Source organism: Dasypus novemcinctus, chromosome X, assembly GCF_030445035.2.
Source record: "Dasypus novemcinctus isolate mDasNov1 chromosome X, mDasNov1.1.hap2, whole genome shotgun sequence".
NCBI classification, from domain to species: domain Eukaryota; kingdom Metazoa; phylum Chordata; class Mammalia; order Cingulata; family Dasypodidae; genus Dasypus; species Dasypus novemcinctus.
Window position 1 is genome coordinate 129,067,188 of NC_080704.1, and position 27,988 is coordinate 129,095,175.

A 27,988-nucleotide genomic window follows, 5' to 3' on the forward strand; every position below is an offset into this window, starting at 1 on the left:
ACATTCACAGACATCATACCACAAACCAAATACCAGCTGTCTTCCTAAGAAGTATTAATTTTTTTGGTGACTTGTCAAATTCTGCCTCCTTTTTTTTAAAATTATTTTTAAAAATTACATTTAAAAAATATGAGGTCCCATTCAACCCCGCCACCCCCACCCCCCACTCCCCCCACAGTAACACTCTCCAATGGGCCCTGGGGGGATCTACAATGTCCCGTAATTGTCCGTGAAGGGAATTTTCTGCTTGAAGTCTATAGCAAGGTTATTGAGAAGTGCCTTTACTGAAGACATTGTTACCAAGTGCTAAGGAAGGGTTTGGGTTTTGGGTTTTTTTTTTTTTTTGCTTATATTATCTGATTAGAAAATATTCAGGAATCCAGTTAATTCACCTCATGTCAAAAGAAGGGTATTAGAGTTACAAATGCAGTCCAATATATAAACACAGGCAACCTATTGCTGTTTTGTCATTTGAATGTTGAGATTGGCAGTTTTCTTACAAGAGATGTAGTTTTCCATTTTTCATGTTAAACCATACTGCATGTTTTGCTTTGTTTATGTGAATTTTCTTCCCCACACAGTTTCCTTCAGCAAATACTCAAGTGCCTATTTTGTGCCAGGCAACCTCTTAGGCATATGCTTTCATCAAGTGGTGGAGGAGAGAAGTTGGGATACCTTTGCAACCTGAAATCACATTTAGATTAGGCTTCCTCTACAAAGTTAAACAGGCTTTTCTGTTGCGAGGAGGAAACATCCAATGCCTCGTTAAAGCTTCATTCCCAATAGCCTTGATTCCCCTCCATTCAGAGCTGAATCAACAGTGTGCTGATTACATGTAAAGGGATATTACTATAAGCCAGGACTTTGATATAAAAACTCAAAAAACTGGCTAACATATTAGCCTTATTATGTAAAAGGTGCCATTCAAGAAGAGGAGGGAGTGGTTTTACACATCCAGGAGGGCTGGGTATGGGGTGGGGGAGTCAGGTTAACATCCTTTTACTCCCCCTGTTCCCCGCCTGCCTTCATCCTACCAGCTACAGAGAAGGTACTTTGTTCTTAGTACCAGCACCTGTGGTTCATATTAGCATTTGCTGCATATTTTCAGTATCTCTCCATATTTGTGGCTTCTCTGCATAATTTAACATTCACCTCATCTCAGAGGGCCAAATTTATGCGAATCTTAAGTTCAGAAACAAGCATCCATACATGCCTTGCTGTTACCAAAAGAGGTCTTTGAATCCAACAAGGACCCATTCAGCTCTAAAGTGCCCAGATTTTATCTAAGGTACAGTCTGCCTTTGTGAAAAAATACTTAGAGGCAGTTTGCTGTACATTTCTCGTGAAAATACAGTTACCTCTTATATGGTCAAACACATTATTGAGGCCTCTAGCTTCTGGTGAGAGTCCCCATGCCACACTCACACTTATTTTGGGGTATTGTATAACTAACAACTCCGTCAAGTATTGAAGGAATGAGATGAAAATCAATGGAGTCAATTTTGCCTCCTATTATGAGCTCTGATAAAACATTTGCTGAAGGAAGGATAATTTTAAACCTAAATATCATGATATCAATTTACCCAAAATTAAAATGAAACCATGGTCTCCATTCCATGAGCTCTGTCAGTTTCCACAGACAAGTAGCATAAGAAGAAAGTTGCATAGAAAATACATTAAAACCAGACAACAGTTATTTTCAAAGCAAATGTTATTGTGGATGTGTAACATTCTAGCCCATATATGTAGTAAATGAACAAAAACCCAATGTTCACCATGACAATTTTATTTTTAATCTATCTGAAAATTAAATACATATTTCTCAAACAATGAAAATCAGAAGGATCAGCAACATTAGTGCAAAGCAGCATACTACAGGTAGAAACTTTCCCCCCAAGGTGGAATTATCAGCATTTGTTTAAAAGTTTACATTTTCAACAGTCTTGCAACGAATTAAAATATATTTATTTGGTTCTTATTTTCAAAATTATCAGGTTACGTGGCTTTCTACCTGAGAAATTCAAACAAATTAAACAAAAACACATTGACAGATTTTTTAGCTTTCTTTAAGCACTATCAGCTGCACACACAAGGAAAAACACAAAAACACCTATTTAAAAAAAGACAAAGTTCAAAGTTCAGGCCCTTATTTAATAGGACACAGAAAAAAGATATGGGAAATTACTTTATACACTGAAATAACAGCACAACAAAGAATAAAGATAATAATAGGAAGTTTATAATATTTTCAGTACTGTTTCATTCCTTACTGAGCCATTTAATTGAAAAGTACAAGCTAAGTTGTTCTCTTCCTCATTTAAGGCCTACACAAAAAAGATGCTTACTCAAATCTAGAATGCATTACCACAAGACGGAAATAAAAATCCAGGGTTGTACAGAAAGTAAACATAAAACCAGTATTTTTACTTTCTTCTGGGTCCCAGGACAGTATTTAGCAAATAAAACAAAAACATTACATAGAAATGATTTAGCACCAGATCTATTATACCAAAGAGAAAAAAGAATCCACATGCTATATTTTGCAATTGATTTTTTTATGTCTGGGTACTAAGCAGTAAATTATTTTCATGACTATAAACTCTGGAAAGAAAAACTGAACAATTTTGACAGAAGAAATTGAGATTTTGTTTTTCAAAACAAGTATAGCTGTTTTCCATTACAAACCCATAATGTTCTTTGTTTCAGTGGCATGAAATATGAAAAAATAAGGAGGCAAGTTCTCATTGGGGGAGAGTAATACCTAGTTACTGAAAGTAGTCTGACAAAATACAAGCTGTTAGTAGTTTAAAAGGCTAACCTGGAAAACAGTACTTTGAACACTAATAGTCATTGCTAGTCCTAAGAAGAGAAAAGGCACTCGCCCCATGGTGTGATTTTTCAGATTTGACGAGCCAAACCTGGTTTTGATGGCAGTCACTGACTTGAAAGTAGAATTGAACACAAGGGAGCCAACAAATCATTCGTTGGTTATTCTATTAATAAGAAACATGAACTGCTATGCTACATTCATTTTCGAACTTTTGCATTCTGAACTTTTACCTCTATTCCGAACTTTTGCCTCTATTAAAATGTGACTGGAAGAGATCAGTGAAACAACTTGTGGCTCTTATTCAGACAAATTAGGTTTTGTAGCCCCTTCAGATATCAGGTTGCTCAAGAGGCTGGTTATGAGCACACATTGTGTGACATCATTCTGGGCAACCGCACTGAATGGCATCCTACCTGGCTCTACCAGCTGGTACTTTTCTACAGAATATCAAGTTAAGATTGTTTGAAATGAATCATGTCACATAAAAGTCTTGCTTCCCACTACTTCTGTGGATTAAAATCATCTTTTTCTGCTACAGGCAGTTCCTCATTTCACTGTCTTCAATTGCCAGGTCAGGACACCTTTGTTGCGGGGGTGGGGTGGGGGGGGTGGGAGGGTGGGGGAAGTCATCTATTGCCCCTGAGGTCCTAAATCCAATGTAAGGCAGAATGAATCAGCCGAGCTTTCTACAGAACATGTACTGCACTGAGATGTCTTTTAAGAATCTATAAAATATTTCAAGTTAAAACTTATTTAGGAAGTCTAAAACCAGTAGGTAAAAAGCTAAATTGCTTATGTTAAGGGTTTACAAATCCTGCACACATACAATTTCCCCAGCTAGAAAACTATGGGCTTTGCCCTTGACTCTTCTAACTCCATGGCATTATTGAGGATTGAGGAGGCACTTGTTACTGTTTTATACAAGTCAATTTGGGGATATTCAGTGACTTTTTACAAACTGATGTCACCCAACCCTGAGTGAAAGGATTACATAACCTGAAATGGAATACTGTCGTATCCTCTCTTCCCAAGTGCCATTTTTGGTGCCCCAGGATATTTCAATATTTCATTTTGTAAATCCCACTGGTTATATCACTTCAATTCTGTCACTTTATAGAATGAATAGACATGAGTCTCTTCAAAAAAAAACAACTCTGCAAATGATCCGCTATCCGTGTAAACCTCAAAGGATAATCTGAGTCCCTTTTAGATTCTTCTTGCAAGACTTTGTCTCCAAAAGGTCAACACTGAGTACTATGAACATATTTAATCTAAGACACTTTTCCTTCTGGTGGGTGCTCAGGAAACTCTCTAATGTCATGAAGAACTCTATTATAGAGTCTAGCTGTTGCCTCTTTTATCTATAATTATTTGTAGATAGTCAGTCAGGAAAGTTTGTTGCTGTACATGGTTTCTCCGACCAAATCGAAGAATATGGAAAAAGATCCTTATTCGTCTGCTGTTGTCCCCCTAGAAGAGAAATGATACTAAATGATGGCATTATGACAGCTAAGGAGCCAGAGTGGGCTATCTCAACCCCTTCCAATGTTAATTTGCTCCTTTGCTGGCACCAAATTAAAGTTGCAGTTGAACTGTAGAAATATCTGTCCTTGGATCAAGAAGTTTTGCAAGCACATTGATTTACCAAACTTCAGAATCTGGATGTTTCGTATTTCCCAAAGCTTGCCAACACACCTGCAATCATTCTGATCTACGCTTTATACTTTGGCAAGAGAAACAAGGCATTGCATTTGACCTTGCTCAAGCTTTTAAAGGTTGCTCTCTTGCTCTGTAGTTGCTAACTACATAGCTATATTTGGTTTAAAAGTTTCTTCCTTCAAATTGTTTATTGTGAAGAAGAGTGCTCCTGATCTAAGTGAACATCAAAACATTTGAAAATATAAAGAACTGGTATATCTTCCAAAATAGCTTCCATCATCAATGTGCCCCTGGCTGTTATGTCTAATATAATAATGATCAGAATTCAGCATGAAATCTTTAGAATTTCGATGTCTTTTAAACCTTCTTGCATCCTGGTTATGTTTTGATTTCCAAGGAGTCTCTCTTCTTTTGGAGAAATCCCCCAAATAGAAAGCATTTGCACTTTTTGATGATGTTATAGGCACATGAGAGGGCCTATAGTTCACTTTCTGATCAAATGTACTGCCACTAAACCGCCTCCTCTTTCTTGGGATGTCCTCTAATAGATTACTGAAACTGGATTCCTGGTAGTAGCCTTCATCAAATAGGTATTTGGGGGCTAGATTTTCCCTCATTTTACTATTGCTTCTCTCATCTCTATTAGAATAATTTTCACCTTCGAGCCATGAATATCTCAGTTCATACTTGGACTTCTTGTCTGACTTCCTAAGCTTGTAGTCAGTGTATTTTTTCTCACTATCACATTTCCATTTTGAATATAAGGTATGCTGACCTGACCTACTTCCTTGATCATAAGTGATGATTTCATCTGAGTCAAGGGATCCTTTTTCTGGGGAGCTACGATATGTGACCACAGACTTTTCTTGCTCCTCTTTGTTTATGCTGCTAACGGTTTCACTGAAGCATTCAGAACCACTACTAATTTCTTCTAAAAAATCTTTCAAATCCCAAGATAAGTCGACTGACCTAGCAGGTGAGGAAACCCGGCTTTGGCTTCTGGATCTGGAGTCTCTGACATGGTGAGTGTGGGCTTTTTCTGACAGACAGATCTTTCCATCAGATGGGGACATCTGATCATCAGTTTCACTGGCTGTATCCATGCAATGATTTTTAAACCCCTTATTACATTCTTTGGCATAGTCCACTTTTCCTCTCTCTGGTTTATGCTCAGGATCCTGAGTACAAATCTTTGTCCAGTAATCATCTTGAACCTGTTCTCTTCTTTCCAGGTTTTGCATTTGGCTCAAACTGGTTAAGTGATGCCCAACTTTTCTCAAATTGATCTGAAGATCATTTCCTTTAGCATGGACATCCCTCTGCCAATGACATGTGCTTGTTATGTGACTTGGTTCTAGGCAGATACGGGCATATTTTGGAGCTTGATAATAGTTTAATAGGTAGTTGATAAATTCATCTGTTTCATAGATCTGTTTTCTGCCACAGCCTCTCTCAAGTAATCTGGAAGAATAGGATTTATTAGAACTGTGGTAGACTTCTTTTTCAAGAGACTGACCTTGAATCACTGTAATCTGAAAGGAATTCTGGTCAGAGACCAAACTGTGATTATATCTATCACTTAATAATTTTCCAGTTCTCTCTTTTCTAGCTGAACATTTTGATTTTTTTCTCCCAAGGCAGTGGGAAGATTTACATAACAGAGTCCCAGTTTTCTTCATTTTTTGTTTTCGTTTATTGTCTGACTTGGCAACCTGATATTTTGGCATTTCTTCTTGATTTTGAAGATACTGTGAGTTTAACTCTTCTTCCTCCAGAGTTTCCAATGTGTTCCCCGGAGCATGATCTTTCCCTGCTTCAGGGCCTGCAACACCTACTGCCTGTGGATTAAATTGTGTGGATTCCTTCAAAGAAAAAGGTTAAAAATCTCACATGAAAAACTAAACAGATTTTAAAATTTCCAAAACAATTGGGCTCTCTAGCATTGGTCTGAAGAGAATTCTAATAACATCTGGGATAGACCAAATTAGGAACAATACTACACTGAGGAAATAGGAAAAGAAAAAAAGTAATGGTTTAATCTAGTATGTGCTACTTTTATTAGGTCTGTGCCCTTCCTTGTGCTAAAAGGTACCATGCTTTACATGGCCTTCAAAATACCTGACCCTTCTTTCATTTGTTCAAATATATATGAGAGCCTACTCTATTATGCTAGGGACTAGGAATATGAAAAGGAATAAGAAATGATCTTTAGTCCAGAAAATTCTAATACAAGAAAAGATTGATGATGGGCAAAATGTGTATTATATCAGGTAGGGTTGTCTAAAAGGGTCAACTGGCATAAAAGATAACCTGTGTTTCTGGTTTTTTCGTATTCCAGTCTTTCACTATGATTGCAGGTAAGAGGAATCCCTGAGCAACCCCCCTCCTACCCCTGCCCACCTCAGTGAGAAGCAAGACAGTAAGGAGAAAATGTGGCCGTGACAGTGGTTCTATCGGTGGTCGTGTCTGTGGTGCTATCTGCTCTATATCCTTTCAGGGCAGATGAAAGGTGCTGCCCACAGGCCCCGCCCTGCAGTGTGCTCACACCTGTCACAAGTCAGAGCACAGTGCATACCCATTACCTGGGGTTAGAACGGGTGAACTGCATAATAGATGTTAAGTACTAACGGTACCAATCATTAGGCACCACACACACTCAAAGAGATAATTTTTTTTAAAAAAGAGTTGCCCTTGGCAGTCATCCAGGTAAATGAAGAAAGATCCAGCTAGCCTTATTATAAATGTAAATGTGAGATTTTTCTGATCCTGATTTCACTGAGTTTCGCTATCTACACTAATGAGTAAAAGGCTCAGACTGCAAATATACATAAGATTAACTATATAATACTAATGCCATTCACTCTTCATATTTAAAGACCCTGAATATGGATTTTTAAATGAACACTTTGGGAGCTTTTCTGACTTTGAATCCGGGACATCTGCAAAGTCTGGTTATCTTTGGGAGCTCACTAAGTGGAAAACATTTTTACAAAGGAAATGCTCCAAACCAAACAATTGCTGTGTATTATGAGAAATTCCTCATTAGAGAGTTTAAGACTAGGCTAGCAAGAGCTTGCTATACAAAGGCATCTACTCAAGCTCTCCATTGTCATCCAAACCTGTTGCAGATGAGTGAACAAGTAAGGTGGAATGGAGGACTACAACCCTAACATTCATGCCATCCATTTTTTACCCCTGGTATTTTCTGTTACCTCCACCAGGGTCTTAGACAAGTAGATACACTAGCCAAATTGCCCTGTGTAATACAGTCTTGAGGTTTAGAAATGCAAAGTGTGTGTGTTGGCTGGCAGGAGTGAGACACAACTCCTTTGCAGAATTTGGTTACCCCTTTTGTAAATCCACAATTGGGGTTATTAAAGAACAGCCTATTTAAAACAAACACCACTAAATGCAATCGGTCTTCCAAGGAACCTATTTTAAATGGGCTGCTGCTTAAATGCAAAGGTTGTGTCTCAGCAAGGTTAGTATCTAAGGAAACTTAAGAACAACTGGGAAATAGCCTTACTGCAATTTTCCTCAGGAGTACCCGTAGCAACCGAAGGGCCTCAACCCGCCTCTGAGCCAGCAGGTACTTCCTCTCCTCCCACTCCTCTGGAGAGTTGGGCTCCTGAGGTGCCTCAAGTTTGGCTTTCTCCTTCTGCTTCCTTCGGCGTTGTCTGTCCCTTTCCTTCAGGGCTCTCCTCCTGACTCTGGCCTTCCTCCTTTTTTCCTGGGCTTTCCTCTCATCTTTTCTTTTTCTGGAGAACGATTAAGATTAAATCATTCAGAAGATATTTATTAGGTATTTGACCTCCTTTTCCCTCCTGCCCCCCAGGAATATGCCACTGCTATCCCCAGGGCCTGGCATAGACAATTTATGTTTTTTTAAAAAGTAAACAATTTATAAGCAGGCCCATTACCCATAATCTGAGTTGGGCAAATAGAAATATACAAAGAGAGACCTTATGCAGAAGTAGAGTATCAGAAAAAGGAAGGCTACAGATTTCAAAGAAAGGAGTCTCTAGCCCCCACTTTTTCAAACCATAAGCAGGGACCACCAGATCCAGCTTTCACAGTGATGAGTTCATTTTTCTTCGGATCAAAACCTTCCGTGGGTTGGTTTCACATAGACAAATAAAGACAAGTCAAGGCACTTAAAATCTTAAGGGTGAGAACTGGTCCTTGGCACATATTACTTAACACAGCGTACTATCATTAAAAAAACATGCTGGCATAGAAGAATATGGGCCTTTTTTATACTGTTGTTTTCTGAAAATTAAAACTGCTTTGATTAGGCCTTTATGGGAACTCAGGGAGGGGCAAAGAAGGGACAATTACCTGGGTCAGGACTTAAGCCAAAAGCTGGAGGATTATCTAAACTGCATGTTTAGCCTGGAATTTGGGGGGAGGAGAATATTTATCTTGACAGGGCTCAAGCTCCGGTCAAGTTTCACAGCCATGACCTCAAGTAACTCCTCTCATCCCACCAACTGTAAGAGTAAGGGGCACATGGAAGGGTACTCTTTATCTCCTTCTTGGAATGACTACAATTTACAATGAAGACTGGAAGAACAGACATGCAAGGGGAGGAGCCAGGAGGTATACTCCTGGCCCATTTGTAACTTCTTGGCAAACCTTTGGCAATCTAATAGCCTCTTTTAGGTTCAAGTCCTAAAATTGATGAACAAGGATAAGTTCAAATAAATAAGGACGGAGTTTCCTTAAGTTCACAGAAAGACCTTAGGCAAACAATAAAAATGGTCCCCCCAAACCCATGCCTTTTTACTTATGGGTTAGTTTGATTATTGACCATATTATGGAAGGAAATCTTTTTCAGAACTAATTTTTTTTTTTAATTTGGTAGGCTGGGGTTTTCCCTATAAAAGTACCTGGCCCTTTTCTTTGTTTCTTATTTCTTCCCAGGCACCTTCATCTGTCTAGTCCTTATTATTTGTTCTCCCTAACTAACGTATTTTTTATGTCTCGTTTTCAACTATTTCCTTTTTGGTTTTGTAGCAGCATAGTGGAAAGATTGTAGTCTTCAATGGAGATTTCCAAGCTGGGCCAATTTCTGTTCCCTCTTCTACGCTATCTAGCAAGTCTAGTCATTCATGCAAAAGGATAAATCCATTTAAAAACAAGCAAACAAACAAACAAGCAAGCAAGCAAGCAAAAAACCCTCTTCATTAAAGTTGGTCTCCTCACCTTTCAGCCTCTTCCTCTTCTCTCTTCTTTTCTTTTTTCCTCTCTTCCTCCAGCTCTTGTAATTTTAGCCTTTCCTGATTTCTCTTTCTTATAGCTCCTTCACTGAAGTGTTTGGTTGTATCAAACATAACCTGCCCCAAAACAATTCAAAATTTCACTAGAAAACGTTGCCAGTTGATTGGGTATTTCCCAAGTTGGAGAGATAAAACTAAGATGGTACATGTCAATTCAAAATCAAATGAATTAAAAATGTCCTCTCTGTATCCCAGTCCTCATATTCTACTGCTACTTCTCAGTCACCTGCCAAACAGTACCTGTGTGGGTTCCAGAATTTTCTTTGGCGGAACTTTTGAGGAGCTCACTTTACATATAGTCATAGTGCCATTACAGCTCCAGCTCTAAGAGATGTGCATATATTACCTTGGTTTATTATAAAGATCAATTGAGTTAATATATATTTTTAAACCACCAGAGACAAAAATAGGCAAAAAGTGTGGGGTGTGGGTGAGGAGAGGGGTAGCAAAAATACAAAAAGAGTGACCTAATATGATACAAGATCTGACTATCATGATTATTAAATTACTTTTCAAATTTCAAATAGACTTGCTTAAAAAATAAAAGGAAGAAGTAGCTACTTAAACATGCATGGGGATGATAAACAACAAATTCATGATCATGAATTTGGAGGTGAATGTGACTGAGGATGGGTACATGGGTCAGGGAGGGTCTCTATCTCACTGGTAATGTTTTATTGTGTAAACTGGACAGTGATATTGGGTGAACAGTATGGTATTTGCTGTTCCATTTGCCTGACTGACAGAAGCTCATAATTTAAAAATATGTATTTTAAGAAGAGTAGCTTTGCACATAACACACACATGGAAACACACACATGGACACATGCACACACATACATGGAAAGCTACTTAAGCTAAAAGTCCAAATTCATACTAAAGGCTGATTTTGAGGGAAAAGAGGGTTAAGCTGCATCTTTTCCACTGCTGGATTAAGATTTCAAAATGCAGATGGCCAAAGCATTCAGACATAATGAGGTGACATGACTGGATAGACAGGTTGATTTTGAAACTAAAAGATCCACAGTTGTTGGGATTATGTTTTAGCAACTTATCTGAGAAACATCCTGAAAATATGAGTTGTGACCCCAAGGGTAAACTACTCTCCTTGTGGTTTCAAACTATGTGTATCCCCTCCCTTTCAGCAACTTGTCAAATATACTAAGCCTATGACCTCATCCCATAGGGGACATGAAGAATCCTCTAATGCCTTTGAGAAGTTTTAGGGAAATATTTTACAGGTGGAGTAACTAGAGCTATAAGTGACAGTCTTACCCATTTTCTGCTTCTCTCTTGGCTAGATTAGGACCTGCATCCACATGTGAGTCACAAATTATATTGCTGGTAATATGATCCATTTTCCAAAGGCAATAATTAGTGCTGGTATTCTGTTCACTTCAACCACATTTGTACAACACTTAATCTGGGTAGAATCCGGTCATAGATACTGTGGGGAATACAGACATACTCCTTTCCCTCAAGTCAAAATTATAACATAGAAGGGAAGGGGCCACTTTTCACAAAGCTGGTGGCCTTGAAAGATGCACAGGAATTCAACACCTGGAAATTGGTGTAGTATGGAGATTCCAGGGGAAGAAATATCAGGTGCAAAGAAAGACACAGAGCAGAGAAAACCTGGGAAGCATTTGGAGACCAATGAGTCATTCTATTTAACTGGAGCCGAAAGTGTGGGAAAGGGAGGTTGGGAGGAGAAAGATCTAAAGGTAGTTTGGGGTCTGATTGTGGAGGGCCATAAGTGCCCTGCCAAGGAGCCTTGGCTTTATCCTATAAGCAATAGCAATCTTCCTAGCAGTAGTACTTTCCCAACGCAGGGGTTTCCTTGCCTCTTAGTTCTTGAAATCTGTCTTTGAAACCAAGTCTTCCCTTGTCTACCAACCCATACTCCAGGTGTCAAAACCTGAAACCTTTAACAAGAGAAGTTCCAAATAAAGAAACCAAAGCCAGATTAACCAAGATCCACACCTCAGAAACAGAAAACAGAAGAGCTCAAGGTGGTTATGAATACCTTGTTAGTTCTTATGCAATAAATAAAGATCATACTTATATTTGCATTATTCATGGGTGTTGGGGCAGAATGGGAAGGAAAGAAGAACAACTGCAATAGTTTATTGTGTGATCTCTGACCCTAAAGTCACACGGGTTGTGGCCCCAAGAGTAAAGGGAGTAAACTGCTCTCCTTGTTTCAAACTTTGCATATGTCTCTGTCAGAAATGTGTCAAATATAATAAGCATAGGAGACAGTTATATAGGGGCCATGAAGAATCCTTTAATGCCCTCCAGAAGTTGGGGCAGAGCCCCAGGTTTTGACAACCATCACTTTAAAACCATAGCTGGCAGCAAGCTTGATAGTAGAAGAATGAGTGTTCAAACCAGGTTCTTTCCCCTAAATATCCACTTACTAATGACAACACAAATATTTACATTAGCTATCAATCAAAGCCAAATGGGGTCCCAAGAAACTTATTCTAGATGCTTCCTTCCCACTTTTACTCAGGACCACCTGAACAAGGGAAATTAAAAGGAACTCTGGCTGCTTCTTACCTTAATATTACATGCCAGAGCTTTCCCATCATCTCCTTTAAGCATCAGCTTCATTCCTCGAAGGGACTCCATAGCTTTTACAAAGTCAGTTGACTCTTGGTACTGTATAAAGGCCTCGAAGGTCTGCAAGCCAAAGCTAAAGCCCCCAAAGCTCCCACCAGTCATCACTTCTCTGTAGGGGTCCAGCATAGGGATATCCACATTCTTGATCTTCCCAAAACTTTCAAAGACCACCCGAAGTATCTCTTCACATGGCTTCTCCCCACTGGAACCTTTAGGTGCAAACCATTTACAGGGCAAGCCTTCGAAATATATGGAATCTGGGCTTTTATCGTAGTCCTGCTCTTCAGCACCATCACTCCAGGGGGCCTCCTTTCCCTTGGGAAAATGTTCCCACTCTCCCTGGGCATCTGTAGCCACTACTTTTAAGTCTGTTTTCAAACCATTAAGCTTTATGATCTTCCCATGTAATTTTGCCTTCAGGATCTGAACCAAACTTCGGGTTTCAACCTCACCCTCAAATCGGATGAAGTCCTTGGTACTCTTAGAGAGCCGAACTGTGGTGAACTGGTCAGGGCAAATCAGGCTCTTCAGCTGGTCAAGAACTTCCCAGTTGGAGAAGGGCCTCACAGGTTCTGTACTCTCTGGGAGCAATACATTGATCATCAATTTTGCTATGGGCTTGAGGTAGAGGTGCTGAGCTGCACAGAGCTCCGTTGCCTCAGAGTTATCATATACCACTGTGACAGTCATGGTTGCCTTGGGATTCCTTAGAGGGCAAAAGAGAAGAATGATGCAGATGGAGCAAAACACAGATTTGGATCTTGAAATGGCACTAGCATTACTGGGCCTTGCTGTCAAAATTAATTGTAGACAAGTATCCTAGTGGTGAAATTAAAACAATATCTTCCATTTGCTTGGTGTGTTTTAGAGTTTTCCAAGAGTATCTATAAACTGTCTCACTTTCCTCAACTATAAAACAGAGATAATAAGATTTCTTGGAGGACTAAATGAGTGAGTACATGTGATATCCTTAGAACAGTGCCTAACACACAAGCAGTTCTCAATAAATATAAGCTTTGACTATTATTATCAGTGGTGAGAATATGATTTTATCTCATGAAACAATATGTGAGTAGGTATGTTCATCCTTGCTGTACAGTTGGAGAAACTGTTCATACATTGAGACCCTGAGATTCCAAATCTCTGATCAATTATACAACAGATCTTATATGTAAATATTTCCATAAAAACCTGCTGGGAGTGGTACAGAGACAGGGTAACGGTAAAATACATGTAGGACATTCATGAACATGCACCCATGCACCTGATTTATCCCACATTCTTTGTCCAGGCTGGTTTCCAAAACTTACATGAATTTCTCTACTCTTTATTCTCTGATCAGTTGACTTTAACTAAATTGAACTCTAAGTTCAAGTGAGGAGGAGACAATCTTTTCCACTGAGTGACAAAGCAAGTTTGCCCTCTACTTTGGAACTGGAAAAACCCCAAAACATGAGTGCTTGCTGGCACTTTGTATTAAACTCTTTTAAGCTATCCCAAGGTGAATAAAACCACTAATGCTGGGAATTGGGGATTTCTAATTCTATTTGCTTTCTTCAAATAGCACTTCCCAATAAAGGAGGATATTTTCCTTTCAGAAAGTAGCTTTATTCAGTTTATACTACTTAAGTTGCCAATTACTATCAACTTCAAGGAGATTTAGGCCCAAACATATACGGCCAAGTGATAGAAATTCTACCTCAAAATTTACTACTAACTCTTGGGTAACTTCATAGGTACAGAATTCTTTAATAACTGTCCCTGAAGGACTTACCTTTAGGAGACAAGGGTTGTATAGATTGATTTTTAAAAGATCATCAAAAGCAGTATCTAAGATAGTAGGTTCTAGAAATCCTCATGATAGCAGCACTGAACTAGAATGAGATGACAACAAAAATATTTTCTTTCTCCAAAAGCATTATCTAAATATCAAAAGGAAGGGGGAAATCCAATTAGTTTGCTGCAAATTAAATGAGAGCCAACACTGAGTTTTTTTGGGGGAAATACATTTGATATTAAATAAAGATATACTGAACCCCCCAAATTTATTTACTGTCGATAGGTATTTATTTATACAATCTAACTTAAAGCAACAGCTTTTAAAATAACATTCCAGAAAAAAAAAATACACCCAAAATAGAGTTAGTCACTTCAGGTAATCAGATTGTCAAGCTCTCCATTTATTCCAGTGATACTGCCTTTGTTTCAAATATTTTAGAGTGCTTGGATTGATTTCAAAACCTTGGTTGCATTCTTTTAAATAGCCTTGATTGAGGTCAATTTCTAAATTCCTTATCATTGATTTGATATTCAGAAATCATCAAAAATTATTTAGAATCAGGAATGTTGGGTAAAATGGGTGGCTATAAAGAATGAACTTATTTCCTTAATTAGCTTATAACACTCCTTCAAAAGAAATTCTAAGAGGGGCTCTATTTGTTTTTAAAATTAGTTGATACATCATTGGAAAGTTATAGAGCTTTGGAAGATGACAACTTTGAAGGCTAACATTAATTCCAATGTCGTGGCAGAATGACTGCAAAACTTTCTCTAATCCTCCACCCCTCTCTGTATTCACAGCCTCTGTAATGTGACTTTGAGCTATTCCTATCAAAAGATAGACTCTGTTTCTCCTCAGCCCTTGAATCCGGGCTAGCCTCTTGACTTGCTTTGGCCAACAGAATGTGGCAGATGTAACAGAGCAACAGTTTTAAGCCTCGGTTTCAAGTGTCTCTTATTCTCCTTAAACCTTCCCACAGCATGAGAACAAACCTGGTCTCTCTAGATGGAGAAGGAAAATTGACGTGAAGAAGAGCCTATATGTTACAGATGAGCCATCCTAGACCAGTTAACCCAAGCCAACCCAGCAACTGACCACCGACACATGAGCTAGCCCAGCCAAGATCAGGAGACAACAAGATAGATCAGTAGAACAGCCTTGCTGACCCAGACTTGTAAAAAATAATACATTGTTGTCATTTAAGCCATTATGTTTTAGGATGGTTTGTTAGGCAGCAACAGCTAACTGATACAATCATCTCAATTTTAATTAGTTTCAAGATACACAATTTCAGTCAATAGATTTTACAAAAATAAATAAACATGGTAAAAACCAATTCCTGGGAGGATTGGGGGAATAAAGAAAAACAGTCACTTTCATTTCTTACTAGAGGTAATATAAATTAGTTGCATCCTTTTTCCAGAATAATTTTGCAAAACAAAGAATCATAAAAAAATATTCATCCCCTTTGATATAGAAATCTGCTCTAGAAACTTTTTGAGATCAAATATATGCCTCATATCCTTCACAAACAGCTGGCATTTTCGGGTGAATTCTACCCAGTAAAATGAGTTTCTATGTTGTAGCCATATTTCTCTGCTTTCCTGAACTGCCAAATTTGGGGAGAAATGAATAAAATACAAATATTGTATGGTATTTGATGTACTGTATTTTTGACATTAAAAAAAACAACAACAGCAGCAACAAAACAAACCTGGCTATCACTTCCATCTCATACTGAAGCCAAAACAAGCAGTAAATTCTAAAGCAAGGGTCACAGCTCCCATGAGTACAGTGGAATGGCAAGATGGTATCAGTGAGCAGAGAGTACTGGGCAGAGACTGGGGAACTGGACAGTACATGCTCAGTGTAAAGGGCTGGCTGCTTCTCAGCTCCAGCTGCCATGAGGAAAGGTGGGCTTAGAGGGGCCAGATACTACTTGTATCTGGCCTCAAAAGAGGCCAGAAATCTAGGTTTTTGTGTGAAATCCGATTTTTAGGTGTTGGTAATCAATTTAATAATTTTTTCACATAAAAAAAACCCTGACCTCCTTTAAAATCCTTACAACACAATGCCCTGTTTCCTAACAACAACAGCAACAGCAGTAGCAGCAATAAAGACATTGGTTCTTTTCATAACTTCCCCAGTTGCTTATAGGCTTCAGATCTTAAAATACCATGAAAAAGTGTTCAACGTCACTAGTTCACTAGCTATTGGGGATATATGAATCAAAACTACAATGAGATATCATCTCAAATCTAATAGAATGGCTATTATTTAAAAAACAGAAATCAACAAATGCTGGAGAGGATGTGGAGAAATAGGAACACCCCTTCACTGTTGGTGGGACTGTAAAATGGTGCAGCCTCTGTGGAAGAGTTTGGTGGGTCCTCAGGAAGCTAAATGTACAACTCCCATATGATCCAGCAATCTGTCTACTAGTAATATACCCAGAAGAACTGAAAACAGGGAAGAAAACAGACATCTGCACACTGATGTTCACAGTAGCATTATTCACAATTGCCAAAAGATGGAAACAACCCAAGGTTCATCAACCGGTGAATGGATAAACAAAATGTGGTATATATATATGATGGAATACTATGCTACTATAAGAAGAAATGAAATTGGGACACATACGATAACACGAATGAAACTTGAAGACATTAAGCTGAGTAAAATAAGCCAGACAAAAAAGGACAAATATTGTGTGGTCTCACTAATATGAGTTTACAATGAGTAAACTCAAGGAGTTAAAAGCTAGACTATAGATTACTAGGAGATAGAATGATGACTGAGGAGTACTTACGTTTAATGTATGCAAAATTTTTAATTACCTTGACTGTAAAAGTGTAGAAATGAATAGGGTTGATGGTAACACGTTATAGTGAATATTACTAACATGGCTGGTTTATAAATGGGATTGTGGCTGAAAGGGGTAGTCTAGAGAGGTAAATGTCAGTTGAAAGAAAGTTGGAGAAAAATCTAGGGACTGAATAACACAGTGAATCCAGAGGTGGATGAGGATTGGGGTTAATAACACAAATACAAGAATGTTCTTCTATGAACTAGAACAAAGGTACCTCACTATTACAAGGTAGGAGGAATATAGCAATGCATGGGAAAGTACAATTAATGTCACTTATGGACTATAGTTAACAGCAATATTGTAATATTCTTGCATCAATGACAAAGCAGGTACTACATCAATGCGAAGCATCAGTAATAGGGGGGTACGGGATTTTCTCTTTTGGACTAAGGAAAACGTTCAAAGGTTTACTGGGGCAATGATGGCACAACTCTATGATGAAAGTGAGAGCCACTGAGTGTAAACTTTGGATAGGTTCTACAAGGCATGGGACTGTATAACACAGTGAGCCATGTGGTGGAAGATGGACTGTGGTTAACAGTACAAATATGAGAGTGTTATCTCATGAGCTATAATAAATGTACAATACCAATTCATGGTGTTAATAATAGGGGGTGCATGGAAAAAATATGCCAAGTGTATGCTATGGACTATAGTTAGTGGTAATCATCTGATCACGTTCTTTAATAATCTGTAACAAATATTGCACAACTATGCAAGGTTTTTGTGGAGGGGTTATGTATGGGAATTCTGCACATGTACGCTCACAACTTGTCTAATTAAAATTTTTAATTGAATACAAAAAAATCAAATACTTATGAATATTTAATCTGAAAACACTCTCCCAGAATAGACAGCTAATTTTCATATCTTATTTTTTAAAATTACTGAGGACCTAGTGGGTACCAAAGTAGTAGGTTTATTACATATGCGATGGCCCCAATGACACAGCAATGTTATTAGCAACTTATGTCAGGTCAGTAAAAACTAAACCAGAACAGGGCCTGGCATATAGGTGCACAATTATTAATTTCCTTTATGATGCTGCTTTCTTAAAAGAAAAATCAAACTGAAAACTAATCATAAATGAAGAATGGGGAGGCAGGAAGAGAAGAGAGATACAGAGGGAGACAGAGACAGAAAAAGGAAGAAAGAGGTAAATCTGTGCCTACTAACATGGAAAGATGCCCGTGACATTTTTGTTAGGGAAAAATAAAAAGCAAGTTCTAGAATAATAATGTGCAAAAGGATCCTTTTTTCAAAAAAGTAACATAAGATAATAAAAGTAATATAAACAGATGCACGTGCACACATACACACACACACACACCCCTCCACATGTAAAATCTGGAAAGATATACATCAAATTGTTAACAGTATCTGACCATGGAAATGGATTGGGAGTGTAGGAGAGAAATGGCCTTTCCATTTTTACTTTTGTATGTGTCTTCTTGCTTCAATTTTTGAATGCTCAGAAGGATGTGTTATTTTTATATTAACACTTTTCATTAAAAATGATAATAACAAACTATTAAAAGGAAGCAATGCACAACTGCTGGCACAAACTTGTCCAGGAAAAGGGTTAAAACATTAATCCCCTTGCAACTCCCCACCCCCACCCCATAAAGACACCTCTCTATCTACCATCACTACAAATGCCTATAAGCACCTGAACCCATAATCAAAGTTTGTATGGGTAATGACTGAAGCCAGGGAGGTTAGATTTGGAGTTTGAATAACAAAAGGGTCTCTGGCAACTTCAATGCTAGCCACCTATACCATAGGCTACAGAACTTATTTTTTTAAACTGCTTTATTGAGGTACAATTAGCATATGATGAACTACACGTTTAACATGTACATTTTAAGAAGTTTTGACATATGGACACACCAGTGAAACCATCACCACAACCAAGACAGTGAACATATCCATCGTGCCCAAAAGTTTCATCCTGCCCCTTTGTAAACCCTCCCTCCTCCCTCCCCCCCCCCACCTCCAAGAAACCACTTATCTGGCTGCAGATCTTTCAAATCATAACTGATTCATTTCATGACATAGCAAAAGGAGTCAGATATTTCTGGAAAATATTCACAGCTACATTCAATACTCAACTTTAAACAGGTGCTTTCCTCCTAGCTAAATCCGAAGACTTCCTTAACCTTAAGCTCAAATGTACCAATCCTTGAATCTAACCAGATTAACTGCATAGGGTTCTGCTCTGCTCTTGAAAATAGGTCTTAAAATTTTTGTGGCCCCTCCAAACAATCCCTATTTTTAAGTAAACCAAAAAGCATATTCAAAACTCTAAATCCAAAACAGGTAGAATCACTGAAAACAAGTTAATAGGCTATAACTTAAAATTGATTCTTTAGACCAACATAATTTGCCATCCAATATCCCTTTTAATAAGCCTGTGCTTCAATTGACAGTAATGGCAGAATGGTAGAATTAATTAACAATTCCTCCATCATTTTTGCCAGGCATAATCATAGGCATAGATTCATTTCTTCAACAGAAGTTTATTAAGAGTCTAGTATAAGCCAAGGCCGGATGGCAAGGAATGCCATGATTATGACCTTCATAAATTATTAAAAAGTTTAATTTTAATAAATATTTTTAACTATTCCCATGCTCTATTATGTTTCACCACAACACGCCCCACCCCCCATCTTTCTTTTAGCCTGTGGTTAAAAGCAACTCTACTGAGATGGCTTATTCTTTAACACCTTTGCAAAGCAAACAAGAGCTCTTCTAACCTTAAAAAAAATTAGTTCTTCAATAATGTTTACACAGTGTGCATTCCAGCAGTATCTTGTACGCGTAACTTTCCTAAGACATTCCACTCAGCATGTTTGCAACCCCAGAACATTTCTAGGAGTAGATTTTTAGAGAAAATGGTTACTTTCTCCAGTCATCTTCCTTGTCTCTTACCTAGTAGTGAAGCTGACTGAATAAGAATAGAATCAGAGAAGAGAGAAAAGGAAATGGGCCTGGGAGATTCTCACAAGCCTAAAATGGCTGTTTTGACTTGCACAGAAAACTCAATAAATTCTGCGTTGTCTGCCTCACCCCAGTATTTTCTCTCTCTTCCAAGAAGATACAAGGGAGATACATCTGCTATAGCTCAGGTTTTTTCAATCAAAAACATAACTTTAAAAGCACTCAAGTCATAAACAAAGTATCCAGCCTCTCTTTCTCTCTCACTCTTTCTCCTGCTCATAAATATTTGCTGTTAGAGTGCTAGCCAGGCCATTTGAATGTGGCACACTTTCTTAAACAGTGGGGAAAAAAAACAGGACCATCTGGACAATTTGGTATCCTCTTTCAAAGTGGTTCTTTGCTGCCTTTCCTTTTTCTTTGAATCTTAATTTTGAAAGCATAGAAGATATATACAATTATATCAACATATTTATGGAAGTCAGCAGGGGCAGCCAAAAGTTATTCAGGTCAAATCAGCCCAACCAATTTCTAATTTTCTGGCTAGTAAAAAAAACCCAGTAAGTCTTAACCAAAGAGAAATATTCTCCAGCTCTTCAGTCAAGACGCCATGTATGAATGTTCATGTGTTCTGACACTTCATTAACCCAAACAACATTTTAAAAACTGAGCCTGACCATATGCTCTGATGTTGAATAATTTAAAAATCACATCATTAAAATGAGCAGCACTCAGGGTTTCAAGAGTAGGAACATAGCCAATCAATGACCTTCCAAATAACCAAATTACCAGATTAAGATGGTCTGAAAGGATTTACTGGGGAATTTCTGGACAGAAAGGGACCTTTGGAGATCCATAGCTATTCAGCAACGATAAATTTGTGACAATGCAATATTCCAGTCCTATTGAGAGAGAACCTCTTCTACCTTCGCTCAAAGGTCTACTCTAAGGTAGACTTTAGCCTGAGGGAACATTGGTCTTGAAATGAAGAAAACTCAATTCATGTTAGTTCATTCCTTTGGACAACTTAATTTCTCTATTTTATTTTCCCTGTCTTAAAAGATCATATAGATGTTTCCTTTATGGGCAATGTTTGTGCAAGTAAAGTGTTTTGAGTGTTTACAAGGCTAGTAGAAAATAAATTAACACAAAGAATGATTTGTGTTAGGCCTTTCTATGCAAATGCATTCACATAACTCTACTTTCATGTGTGCAGGAGCCATTCCACCATGGCAAGGGAGGGAGCTATTTTTAAAAATATGCATAGGGCAGTCAGCAGACCTGTCTAACCAGTCTTTTGGTCTTTTGCCTCTTCTTCAGCTCCATGAACCTTTTTATTGTAAACAATTCTCTCCAGACATTTTCAGCCCCAACTAAACTAGGAATGCTGCTACAGACCTTGGATTAATTTACCATAAGTACACTAAAGTAAACACATTGCTTTCTCTTTTTCACATTGAAAACAAAAACAAAAATAAAACAAGCCAGCAAGAATTTCAAGGAATGTGGCTAAGGATCTTCTGTACTCTGCCTCACTCACTGAAAAATCAGAGTATTATTTGGGGGAAGAGCGTTTCATGAAGTCACCAGCGTTGGGCTTCTCAGTTTCATCTTCACAATCTGAAAATTACCAGCAGAATTCCTGCCCTCAAGTCGCCCCCTACAGGGTAAAAGAAACCCTCCCCATGGGGCCGTGCTTTGCGTTATTAAACAGCTTCTGTGAGCAGCAGTATTTCCCAAACTTTTTGAATTCTCAAAGCAAACTTAATTGAACACAAGTCTAGAAGAATAGGATATGACATTACCCAATACCTTACGCCAGAAATGGGATCAAGGGAGGAAAGCCTGCAGAAGCCGCAGTTCAAGTGAACTCTTCATAGTGGATCACTGTGATGTGGCCTCCTCACCAGGGAATTCTGCCAGAGAGAAAGAGGTACAAAGTCAAAAGCAGATGAAATGATTTCTTAAAAAGAGACAACTGGCAAATTTACAATTTTCAGCCTGAACAGTATGTGAGCCTGACACTGTTTTACTTACACTCCATCATGATCTGGGTTTTGTACGTGTTTTACTAACAATTCCAGACATTGATATGGTCAACGTCTTTCTCATTTTTCATGGCTGGAGGGAATTTTGCTGAATTACTCTATATTTGGTTAGCGATTCTCCCTCCTTGGACATTTAAGTTTTCCAAATTTTTTTTAAAGACCACTGCTCTTTCCAAAACAGTACTACTATGACTATACTACCACTATGAGAAAGAAAACATTTGCAGAGATCTTAAATGAAAAAGTATTTCCTCAAAGTATATTACCAAGTTAGAGGGTAAGGAATAGTTTCTGTGCCTTACTACATATTGTCAAACTGTTATCCTGGAAGATTCAGTACATTTATCACACCATCAGCACTATTAACAGGCCTGATGCCCTTAGAGTGCGGTTTACACTGAATCTTTAGCATTTTTATTTCTGCTACATTTATAAGTATATAATGGCAACTTAAAGTGGCTTTAATTTGCACTTAATTTCTTATGTAGACTGAACCTCCAGCAACCCTTACTGTCTACTCAGCATCTCCAGCTGGATGTTTCATTGCTATCTCAATCTAACAAGTGCAACTGAAGTCTAATTTCCATCCCTGTCCGTCTTCCCTCCATCTCAAACTAGTCCCCCACCAAGCATTTCCCATCTCCCTAAATGGAGCCACCCTCAACCCAGGTGCTCAGATCTCATAACCTAGGATTTATTCCTCCCTTCCCTTCTGATTTGATCCTTTGGCAAGTCCTTTTGTCTCCAACTTGGGAACACATTCCAAATCCATCCATTTCTACTGCCCTCACCCTGCTCCAAGCCACCCTCATCTCTCACCTGGACTATGGCAGCAGTCTCCTGGTTAGTCTCTCTTCTTCCATCCTTGTCCCCATAGAGCTACTCTATAGAGCAGCCAAAACCATTTTTTTTAATGTTAAATCAGATCATGTCACTCCTCTATCCAAAACTCTCCAGTGGCTTCCTATCATGCTTTGAATAAAATCCAAACTGCTTCCCCTCAAAATATGACCCTGACTTCCCTCTTTCATCTCATTCTTTGACCCTCTCCTCACTGCCCTTGCACCCTCCATTCCAGTTACACTGACACACTTCCTATTCCTCAAGTGCATCAGGTTTGCTCTTGCCTCAGGGCCTCTGCACTTGTGGTCCCTTTGACTGGAGTGCTCTGCCTCCACCCTCCACCCCCCCCCCCCAATTTTCTCACGGCCGTCTCCTTCTCCTTTTTCATATTTGTCCTAAATGTCACCTCCTTAGAGAAGCCTTTCGTGAACACTACCTGAAATAACACTGCCCCTACCCTGTCAAGTTTTAGCATTATCACCCTGTTTTATTTTCTCTGTAGCACTGAAATGATCCTGTGTATTCATTAACCTGTTTATTTTCGGCCCTTCCCCCACTGGTCTGTAAGTTCCAGGAAGGCAGGGACTGCATCTGTCTGATTCGCCATTTAATCTTCAGTGCCTAGAACAGTGCCTGGCATGTGGCAGGAACTTACCAATGCTAAATCTTACCTAAAGCAGAGAATTTGTTCCTTAACTACATTTAAGAGGTGTTACTCCCATATTTGAAATAATAATTGAACTTAAAGACCAATAGTAAAATGATGCTGCAGATTTGCTTATTCTTTCACACTCCTAGAGTTATTAACAATAATCAGTGAATGTTTACATAAATTCAAGTGTACCTACCAAGCACCTACTCCATTGAAGCCACCTTGGGGGCTACAGTGACGAGGTACTTGCAAAGAGCTCAGCCTGGAAAGGAAAAGAACTAAATATAATTAGCTGGAATGTGAGGAAGAAAATGGTGACTGCTACTAAGAGGGACATAGGATTCTTTGGGCCACAGATAAACAGTAATGGTTTTAACATTCTTTCACATGGAGTGTTAGAATTCCTGGGAATATGCTTCAATGGTTTTCAAATGTGCTAGTGTTGTTCCCTTCACAGGTGTCAGGACAAGCAAAGGGACATTTGTGGTTGTTACAATCACTGGTATAGAGAGGGGCACCACTGCTATTTAGTAAGCAGGGGGCCAGAGATGCTAAATGTCCTGCAATGCTGGCCAGGCCTGACCAGAAGTGGCTCATATCTACCCATCTGGAACATATGGGATGCTTTCAGGGATTTTTTCTCCCAGATTAACATTTTTAACATGCTGTATTTTAGGCAGTCATTTCTGAGTTGTTTTTTTCCTTGAAGTGTTCCATCATTTTGACCCCGATCCTATGCACACTATGTATTTAGCAGAAAGAAGACTTGAGCCCAAGTTTTGGATGAAGGAGAACAGCAAGGCCTGCCTGCCAGAATGTCTCTTTTGGGCCCTAGTATGGCAGGCTTCAGAACTCCAGCCCAGAGGAAAGGTACCGCGTATGACTAATGCTCAATCCCTGGCAATCAGCCCTTCCACACTGATGCCTACAGCATCCCTGCATGTTAAGATTATTTGCATTTTACTGTATGCCTGATCATTCCCTAATTACACAGTAAAACAAGGAGCTAATCCTGAGTTAAACCTTCCCAGGTGGGGGCTTATTTCCCTAAAGCAGGGATCAGGGGCCAAGAGAGTCAGGAAGGTTCAAGAAATGAGGTCTGGGGACTGGGCAGGACTGTGGGGGAAGTGGAGCACTCAGACTCCAGCTAAAAGAGCCAGCACTGCGCAGCCTGCCGCCTGCAGGTGGACCACAGACCAGGCCTTCTGCCATTTCAAGAGAGGCAGGAAATCCTGACTTTTATTGAGATTGTTTTTCAATGTGCTTTTTTAATGCTGGCCTCTAATTCAATTGCTTTTTCAAATACTGTGCAGCCTGCCACACATACACCTTGAGCTAAATTTGACCATACTTTGCTCCTTCTACCCACTGGACCCAGAAATCTGTTTGGTCACGTGCCTCCAGTGCTCCCTAAGGATTCAGGAAATTTAAAAACAAGAGTTAAATATGCTGAAAACTGGGCAAGGTTCTCAAGAAAGTGTGAGCTATGGAAAGGTTCAGGGACCCAGGTTACACCAAGTGATTGGCACTGCTTTTGTCATGCTTTTTCTTGCTCGAAAATTCTCAACTTCTCCCCATTTCTTACTGGAGCAATTTGCAAGTTTCCTTCAAGGCCCTCCAAAGTATGATCCTACCTGACCTCACCTGCCTTAGTTTTTCTATCAAGCCCCCATGTCCATCCCACATTCTAGTTGGACCAGTCTTCCTTGAGTTCCTTCAAACATGTTGACCACTCTCAGCCAAATACCCTATTTCCCCATTTATATCCTACCCACGCTTCAAGGCCTTGCTCACATCATGCCTCTCTTATGAAATCTTCTCTGTAGCAGTAAAAAGCAAAATACTTTTGAGCTCAAGGTCTGGTGTCAAGCAGATCTGAATTAGAGTCCCAACTCTGTCATTTGCCAGCTGGGTGATGGCCTTGGGCTTGTTACTTAACCTCTCTGAGCTTCAAAAGATGATAATAGTGCCTGCCTTATAGGATTTTTGAGGAATTAAATGAAATGATACAGGTAAAGTACTTAACCCCCATTAGGCACTCAATTAATCTGAGTTCTTAGTATTATTATGACCACTTCATTTTCCCTGATCTTCCTCTTCTGTAAGTGCTGTGGCCTATACATGGTCTCTTCTGTGCAAAGCACCACTGGATTCCTTGCTGTCTGTGTTTGCTCTGACTGTGCCCCAGGTATTAGTCTGCCCTAGCTCGGCTTTAAAGCTTCTTAAGGTTCCAGGAGCATGTTGAATATGACAGAGGACCCATATGTTGTATAGACACTGAATCAGAGCATTGCCCAATGAATATTACCTTGGCTCTTTAACAATTCAGCAAAGGTCCCTCTCTCCAGCAAAGGCAGGAATGCATACTGGGAAGATAAAAAATGCAGCCAGCCTCAGTGGCAGAGAGCTGTCTAAAAGTTTGGAACAAGTCTCTCTCTCTCTCTCTCTTACCTACCTACACCACCACTAAGATCATCTCCACCACATTTCCTCACCTCTCAACCTCCCCTTTCCTTCTGATGTTGGAGATGATGTATGAAGCCAATCAATGGCCTCTCTCTTCATGTGAGTATATGGGGGGCTAAACAGGCCACATTGCTGGTGTGATTTTTAGCTGGGACTAAATGGAAAGCCCATGACCTGCCACAGGAGCCTAGCCCTCTCTCCCCCAGTGTTACTCCACTTCAAGTCAGCCCCATGCTCTTATGTGTGTGATCGCTGCGATCCCTTGGGCACCCAGTGCCAGCAGGCTTTTTCCACTTGTCACTTTTCGCTGTGTTTAACAAGAGCCTTAGGTAAAAAATACCTTCATGGATGTAACTCCACTCCTGAGCGACACCTCTCCCACCACCCCCTCCCCCAGAAAACAGGGGAAGAAAAACCTTGGCACTGGAACGCAACTACCCTTAACAATCAAACAAACAAACAAAACCAAGACCGGAGATGTCCCAAACTACTTTATCCCAAAGAGTGGTTTTCTCAGCATGAAGACAGAGCCCTACCAATCGGTGCTGCCCAGGCTTAGACTCATTCAACAGCACGACGTCCCACAGTTAGATCAGAGGCAGGCAGGAAAGCATGGGGCAAAATGGGTATGATCTTTGAGACCTTATTCTCAATCTAGAAGAGACACAGAAAAATCAAAAGACCCAGAGGTTAGCCAGTTCCCCGCGTTGAAACCCACCGTTCTGATACAAGTTACCGGTTGGAGTCAGCATCATTCAAAAGTTCTCCGGCAGAAATGGGCGCGGGTCATGGGCTTTAAATAAAATCGCAAAAAGCAGGACACTAAAAGTAAATGAGGCGCGGGTGCCCAGGACCAAGACTAAGCGATTTCTCCCGCTTGCAGGGATGGCAGGGTCACCTACAGCGTGAGCCTCTCCAACTTGCTTCTTCCCCTCGCCATGCTGCCCATCAACCCGAGCTCAGGGTTCCGCACCCCGCAAGCTTTTGTGGGTGAGCCCTGCTCTCCAGGTCAGGTCGGAAAAGGTCTTATTCCGGCCGTGCTGGAAACCAGGGCAGCTCAGCCTCAAGCCGAAGACTCAGAGTGTCTTGACAAGTCCGGGGTCACCCGGCTGGGGGCGGGGAGGAGAGGGGGCGGCACTGCCCCGCTAATGATTGATTGACTGCGCGCAGCCGGAGCAGGAGGGAAACAGAGCGCCCCGGCCCTTGGTGAGCGGATGGAACGGGAGAGGGTACCTCCAGTTCCCATTAGCGGGATGTCACTGCCAGCGTACCCCAGGGGAATGCCTCCAGTGACCTCGACCAGGACCAGCAGTAGCCCGAGTGAGCGCTCCGGTGAGTGCCAGAGCGCCCTCTAGTGCGGCGCCAGGGCCGAAGGAGGAGCGGCAGGGTCTGGGTGAAGAGACAGGACCAGGCGAAGAGCCGAGGCGCATCTCTGGAAAACCTGACTCTGCAGGGGAAGGCTGGACATCCGGCTGTCCTGCGCATCTCCTCCCCAAAGCCCACCGAGGGCCCGGCGTACCCCTATCTGCGAAGTGTCCCCCAGCCCCCGTAGGCCAAGGCAACCAGCCGGCTGAGACGCAGCGGGACGTGGCTGCCTTCTCTGCGGGCAAAGCCGAGGGCATTTACCGAGAGCCTGAGGAGCCGCCGCGTCTCCACTGCCCGCTCCGCTCGGGTGGCGCCGCTGCCGCCGCCGCCCTCTCCTCCTCCTCCCTTGGGCCGCCGCAGTCGCAACCGTCAACACTCCCCGTCGCTCCCTGCGAAGGTTGCCCGCGAGGCCAGCTGTTGAACGGCTCGCGTCTGGCGCACGGAGCGCAGAAGCGGCCCTGCCGCATCCAAGCCCGCGGCGCAGGCGCGCGCCCCGCTGCCGACGCCCCGCGCGCCCCTCGCCCAGCCACGGCCCTGGCGAGCTCGCTGCGGCGGCGTCTGGGGCTCCGGCTCCAGCTGCCGGCTCGCCGGCCTGCCCGCTCGCTGCCCTCGGTGGGCTCTCGCCCGGCCAACTG

The 27,988-nt window shown here is 40.5% G+C and overlaps 1 protein-coding gene across 4 annotated transcripts; it reads right to left on the reverse strand.

Annotated features, from left to right (window-relative positions):
* Positions 1 to 1,770: 1,770 nt before the first annotated feature.
* LOC101444177 (A-kinase anchor protein 17B) lies at positions 1,771 to 27,969 on the reverse strand. Of its 4 annotated transcripts, none has more exons than XM_071213172.1 (9): positions 27,615 to 27,969; positions 26,525 to 26,642; positions 23,719 to 23,784; positions 21,792 to 21,895; positions 14,168 to 14,315; positions 12,331 to 13,099; positions 9,695 to 9,825; positions 8,016 to 8,247; positions 1,771 to 4,300 (listed from the first exon to the last, which is right to left on the reverse strand). In XM_071213172.1, the coding sequence occupies exons 6-9, from the start codon at positions 13,081 to 13,083 to the stop codon at positions 4,172 to 4,174; spliced, it is 1,245 nt and encodes a 414-aa protein (XP_071069273.1). In that variant the 5' UTR covers positions 13,084 to 13,099; positions 14,168 to 14,315; positions 21,792 to 21,895; positions 23,719 to 23,784; positions 26,525 to 26,642; positions 27,615 to 27,969; the 3' UTR covers positions 1,771 to 4,171. The 4 variants fall into 4 exon arrangements, with proteins under 4 accessions (XP_071069273.1, XP_058148300.1, XP_058148301.1 ...); XM_058292317.2 differs by having other exon boundaries at positions 1,771 to 6,351; XM_058292318.2 differs by lacking the exon at positions 26,525 to 26,642 and having other exon boundaries at positions 1,771 to 6,351.
* Between the last annotated feature and the right edge of the window lie 19 nt (positions 27,970 to 27,988).

What these genes read in the sequence shown, in the direction of transcription:
- LOC101444177 (XM_058292318.2), bottom strand. Translation starts at nt 13,083, where the DNA reads ATGACTGTCACAGTGGTATATGATAACTCTGAGGCAACGGAGCTCTGT. An exon ending in CTCTGGCATGTAATATTAAG is followed by an intron (nt 9,826 to 12,330) that starts GTAAGAAGCAGC and finishes GTTTTGGGGCAG; the next exon opens with GTTATGTTTGATACAACCAA. An exon ending in GAAGAGGAAGAGGCTGAAAG is followed by an intron (nt 8,248 to 9,694) that starts GTGAGGAGACCA and finishes ATCGTTCTCCAG; the next exon opens with AAAAAGAAAAGATGAGAGGA.